We start from the raw sequence: 5,652 nt of genomic DNA on the forward strand, positions 1-5,652 counted from the left end.
GAGCCTTCGGGAAAAGTGCCTGTTGTGCCCAGCACCTGCCGGGCAGGCCGCCCCCCGGGGCGCGGAGCGGGCACCTCCGCCGGTGGCATCACAGGTCACTGCAGTGCGACCAGGTAGCAGTCGGCAGGATGAGGGTTAGGACACATGTAACGGTGTGCGTGTTTTCTTTTTAAACGTTTTTCATCCGTTTCAGAGAGAGGAAGGGAGAGGGAGAGGGGGACGGAAACATCAATGATGAGAGAAGCATCGATCGGCTGCCTCCTGCGCGCCCCCCACTGGGGATCGAGCCCGCAACCCGGGCCTGTGCCCCGACTGGAATCATCGTGACCTCCTGGTTCATAGTCGACGCTCACCCCTGAACCAGCCGGCCACCAGCGTGTCTGCTTTAGTGGGAGCTTTGCCACCTCCCATCTCAGAGCTGCGGCTCCGGCCTTGACGCCTGCGCCCCGGGGGCCTCTCCCTGCAGGATCCCGTCATGCCGTCCCAGGAGCCTCCGGTAGATGACAAGGACGACGACGTGGACCTGGCTCCCGAGGAGACCGATGGCAGTAAGCGCTTCCTCCCCGGGCGCCGGGCGCTGCCGCCCTGGTGCCCACTGGCCCCCCCTTCCTGACCCCGTCTGCCCTCCCCGGGACCAGCTTGGCGGTGAGGTCCCCATTGTGGCCTTCCCTGGGCCCCATGTCTCCCCAAGTGGCTCCCGTGGGACCCCGCTCCCCTCTGCGCCTGCAGGGGCGTCTGCCAGGCGCTTAGTGTGGCAGCCACGGCGCCACCCCTCCCACTCGGCTGCTGCGGGCGGGCCTCGGGGGAAGGCCGCCGGGCGGTTGGGCCTCGGTGTGCGTTGCAGCTCCCGGGGTTTTGCAGGGTTTTTGTTGGTGGGAACAGGCTCCCCGATCCCAGGAGCCCTTCGGGGTGAAAGGAGACCAGGCTCTTCTCTTAGCACAGCAGCTCCCACAGAGGAGACTCCTAACAGCAGTTACCCACCCACCCACCTGCCCGTCCATCACCCATCATGTGTGTCATTCACTCACCCACCCATCTATTATCCACCACCCACCACCCACCATCCACCCACCTATCCGTTATTCACTCATCCATTTACCCATCCATCCACCATGCACCAATCTGTCCACCACCCACCCATCCACCATCCCCACCACCCATCCACCCACCATCCACCCACCTATCCGTTATTCACTCATCCATCTACCCATCCATCCACCATCCACCCATCCATCCACATACCCACCACCCACCATCTACTGTCCACCAACCACCATCCACTTATTCACTGTCTCCTCATCTCCCCATCCACCTGCCACCCACCCCCCATCCACCCATCGTCCATCTGCCCATCTGTCCATCTGTCCACTCTAAGAACAAAGACTGGCAGGTGGACCCAGCATCTGACGTGACTCGTCCCACAGGTCTGCGCGGGGCCCGGGAAGCCGCGCTTCCTAAGCCTGGTCGAGTTGGGTGTGGCTGCTGCCGGCGTCTGCCCCGCACGCTGCTGGCCTGGTGCTGGTGTCGGGGGACGTCCTCCTGACCACACCTGTGACACCCTGTTCCTTTCCCTTCCTAGTTCCTTACATCTCCTCCTCCCGGAAACACGACAGCATTAAAGATGACTCGGAGGTGAGTGCAGGTGGCACCTGGGGATCTCATGTCTGTCTGGGTCCATCGGCTCCTTTCCGGGGCAGCTGAGGCATTTTAACGTGAACCGGACACATTGGGGATGTGGCTCAGGGAGGGCCTGGTCTTGGGGGCAGCAGGTGGCACTGCCGCAGGGGGGCAGAGGTCCGTGAGGTTTAGCATCTTTATGTTTAGTGCCGAGGTGACCTCTGAGTGGCTGGACGGACAGAGTAGGGGAACGTGGCAGCGTGAGCCGTGGCGGGTGCCGTGCTCATCGTCTAACCCCCGCCCGGTGCAGAGCGGGCTGAGCTGTCATTGGCTGAGGCTGTGGGAGCCCAGGCGGCAGGCGGCCTAACCTGGCTCAGGCACCTCTGGCCCCAGGGCTCTGCGGCCAGGTTTGGATAATGATCGCACTGTCCGTGGGTTATATTCTGCACCGGGCGGGGGTTATGCTCACACTTAGCACCGCGCTGGCACTCGGGGAGCTTCCGTGGCACCGGTGTTGGCATGGCTGTTTCCACATCAGCCCAGGGGCTCAGGCCATCACGGTGGGCGCAGGAGCCCATGTGGCCGCGGGCTCGGGGCAGGCTGGGTCGGGGGCGGGCTCACGAGCCTTTGCCTTGTCTCCTGGGCCCTCTGTGGGGCCGGCCGTGTCTGGGCCCAGGGCCACACGTGGACTGAGATGCCCACGGGCTCATCAGTGACGTGGCTCTCACTTCCTGGCCCAGATCCTCAGGTTCCCTGTGACCCTTTCCACGACGGGCGCTCCCATCGCTGGGAATCGGTGCCTCGTGAAGCCACGAGACCTTGGCGCCCACGGGCACCTCTCATGGCGCACGGGACCCTCTGTCTGGGAACCCGTGTGCGACGTGAGGCCGACTGAGAGGCGCCGGAGGAGACTGGGCGGCGAGGAAGGGGCACCCGGGCCTGGCTCTGGCTCTGGCAGGGCGGGCTCTTTTTTTTTTTTAATACTAGGGGACCAGTGCGCGAAATTCGTGCAGTGAAATGGGGGGTCCCTCAGCCCAACTTGCACCCTTTCCAATCCGGGACCCCTTGGGGGATGTCCAACTGCTGGTTTAGGCCTGATCCTGGGTATTGCGCCTAAACCGGCAGTCAGACATCCCTCTCCCAATCCTGGTCCACTGGCTCCTAATCGCTCACCTGCCTGCCTGCCTGGCTGCCCTTAATTGGCCCCCCCATGCTGGCCTGATCACCCCTCACTGCCTCTGTGTGTCGGCCTGATTGCCCCTAACTGCCTCCTCTGCCAGTGTGGTCGCCCCTAATTGCCCCCCGCTGCGGGCCAGTTCACCACCAATTGCCTCCTCCCTGCCGGCTTGGTCGCTCTAGCTGCCCCCCCCCCCCACCGGCCTGGTCACCCCTTACTGCCCCCCCCTGCCAGCCTGGTTGCCCCACGCAGCCTGCTATTAAGTTGTTTGGTCGTCCTTCACTAACCCCCTGCCGGCCTGGTCGTAGGCAGCCATCTTGTGAGGGCGTGAGGGTTAATTTGCATATTACCTCTTTATTATATAGGATATGTTTATTGATCTCAGAGAGGAAAGGAGAGGGAGAGAGAGAAACATCAATGACGAGAGAATCGTTCATCATCCGCCTCTTGCACGCCCCACTCTTTGGATGGAGCCCACAGCCCGGCCCTGTGCCCTGACGGGGAATGGAACCCTGACCTCCTGGTTCCTGGGCCGACACTCACCCCTGAGCCCCGGGACCAGGCTTGCTTGGGGCCGTCCTTTGTGACTCCCCAGAGGCTGCTGCCCCGAAGGCTCTTGGGGTCGGGTCCTGGCACCATCTCCCCAGCACCCTGTTCACTGCTGGCAGACCGGGTCCAGGCTGGTGTCTGAGCTCTCATTTTTGTGAAATCGTTTATTTCGTCGAACGCTGCATCCTTCACTTTTCCTGCTGTTTCCCACGCCACCAGGCCGTTCTCCAGTTCTCGTCGGACCCTGACCCCGTGTCCTACGGCCTAACCCAGTGCCAGCTCATCTGCCTGGAGGCCCCCCGGCCCCAGGGGGGCGGGGAGGGTTCGGGGCCAGGAGACTGCCCGCCTCCCCGCGGGTCACAGTGCAGAGTGTCACTGAGCTGCCGGCAGCCCCTGTAGCCGAGCGGCTCTCGGGGTTCAGGGAAGCTTCACTTGTAGGTGGCGGGTTCGTTGTAAAAGGAAATAACTCACGCCCAGCCCTCTGGGGGTCACCCTCCCCGAACCTGCACGTGTTTGTCAGCCTGGATGGTCTCCGGCCTCGTCCTTGGGGGTCTTAGAGCTTCGTCCCACAGGCAGGAGCGAAGCCACCCTCACTGGCCTCGGGCGTGAGCCCAGTCGCCAGCTCTGCCCTCCCTGCCGGACTGAAAGTTCCCACCTTCCCACCCTCCATCTCTCTGGCTGGTTTCCCTGGCAACCGCCCCTCCCAGGTGATTGAGGGGCTTTGCACAGTCACCTCATTAGCATCACAGAAGCCCTCGGGCACTTGGGAAATTCCGAAGGCTTTAGTCCTGTGCCAGGACTGGGAGGAAGACCGGACACCCAGGTCTTTTTACAAACCCGGTCGTAGGTGGTCCTCTGGCCGGAGAGGGTCCTGGCCGGGCAGACCCGCTGCTGCCCTTCCCGTTCCTCCCCGGCTTCGGGCCTGAGGTGCGGGTGGCCTCTGGCCAGCACTGGGGATGGACACCGTCGAGGTGCCCTCGTGAGCAGGCAACTGGCCACACAGCCGGCGCTCACCTCTGTCCACACAGCCTCGGGGAGCAGCCCCCGGCCCATTCCCACGGTGACCCACGGATGTCCGGGTCAGTTTCCGACCTGTGGTCCCGTGTGCGAGTCAGAGCCACTTACCTCCTTGGCCCTGGGTCCTGGGCGGAGGTGCTCCACAGGGAGGGAGGGAGTGGTTGCCCGTCCCCCTGAGCACGTCCCAGTAGCACTCGCTTTGGAGACTGAGCTAGTGATGGAGCTAGTGATGGCCGGGCGGGCCAGGCAGCTCCCGGCCGCAGCCCTGATGGCCCTGGGCACGTGAGCCTGCAGTCACCCCCTCAGTGCTGGTGAGGCTGCCCCCACACATCCCACATCCCTCACGGGCCGCTGGCGGCTGGGGCTGGGCCGCGGTCTGTGGAAATGAAGACCTCCGGGGTTTCGAGCTCCTTCCGCCGAAAGCTGCACTGTCCGTAGTTCTTGGCTTTTCTCCTGAGAGGGGTGGCTGCAGGGCCGGGCGCAGGCCTTGGTTGAGGTTGGGATGCCCCGTGTGTCTCTGAACCCCACAAGTTCCCCCCTTTCCTCTCCGTTGTCCCCCCTCCCCTCAGGACCTCAAGCCGGTCATCGACGGGATGGACGGCATCAAGATTTCTCAGGGGCTGGGGCTGCAGGACTTCGACCTCATCAGGGTCATCGGGCGCGGGAGCTACGCCAAGGTCCTCCTGGTGAGGCTCAAGAAGAACGACCAGATCTACGCCATGAAGGTGGTGAAGAAGGAGCTGGTGCACGACGACGAGGTGAGCCCACTGTGGGGCGCCACGGGAGGAGATGCCACGGGAGAGAGCCACAGAATCTCGTGGGGTGGCATCCTGGGAGGGAGTGCCACAAGAGGGAGAGCCACGGGGGTTCCATAGAAGTTAGTGCCACAGGAGCTAGAACCACAGGGGAGAGCCACGGGGGGGAGAGCCACGGTGGCACCACGTGTGGGAGAACCACAGAGTGCACGTCACAGTTTATTGTGTGAATTTTGGTTCTGGCTTCATGGGCTTTATTCTTTTGATTGAAGTGAAATACGCACATAATTTGCCATTTTAACCACTTTGAAGGGCACGCACCGGTGGCATTTAACCCTCCTCCCCCCCATGTTGTACCCCATCACCGCTCCCCAGCACCAGGATGTTTCATCCCCCGACAAGGGGACCCATCCCTGTTGGCATCACTCTCCACTGCTCTCTGTCTGGTTTGCTGTCCGAGGCGTTCCGTGTGTATTCCGTGTGTGTTCCGTGTGCATTCTGTGTGTGTTCTGTGTGTTCCGTGTGCGTTCTGTGTGC

General features: G+C 62.8%; 1 protein-coding gene across 1 annotated transcript in view; it reads left to right on the forward strand.

Moving 5' to 3' along the window:
* The window catches only part of PRKCZ (protein kinase C zeta), a gene marked incomplete at its 5' end in the record, with an annotated part of 67,508 nt that overhangs the window by 38,907 nt on the left and 22,949 nt on the right, over nucleotides 1-5,652 (forward strand). Inside the window, 3 exons of the mRNA XM_015569687.1 lie at nucleotides 467-548; nucleotides 1,580-1,632; nucleotides 4,930-5,118. Of these exons, the coding sequence (XP_015425173.1) occupies nucleotides 467-548; nucleotides 1,580-1,632; nucleotides 4,930-5,118 (324 nt within the window). The remainder of the gene's footprint in view (nucleotides 1-466; nucleotides 549-1,579; nucleotides 1,633-4,929; nucleotides 5,119-5,652) is intronic.

The sequence above is a fragment of the Myotis davidii genome, unplaced genomic scaffold (assembly GCF_000327345.1).
Source record: "Myotis davidii unplaced genomic scaffold, ASM32734v1 scaffold586, whole genome shotgun sequence".
Taxonomy (NCBI): Eukaryota; Metazoa; Chordata; class Mammalia; order Chiroptera; family Vespertilionidae; genus Myotis; species Myotis davidii.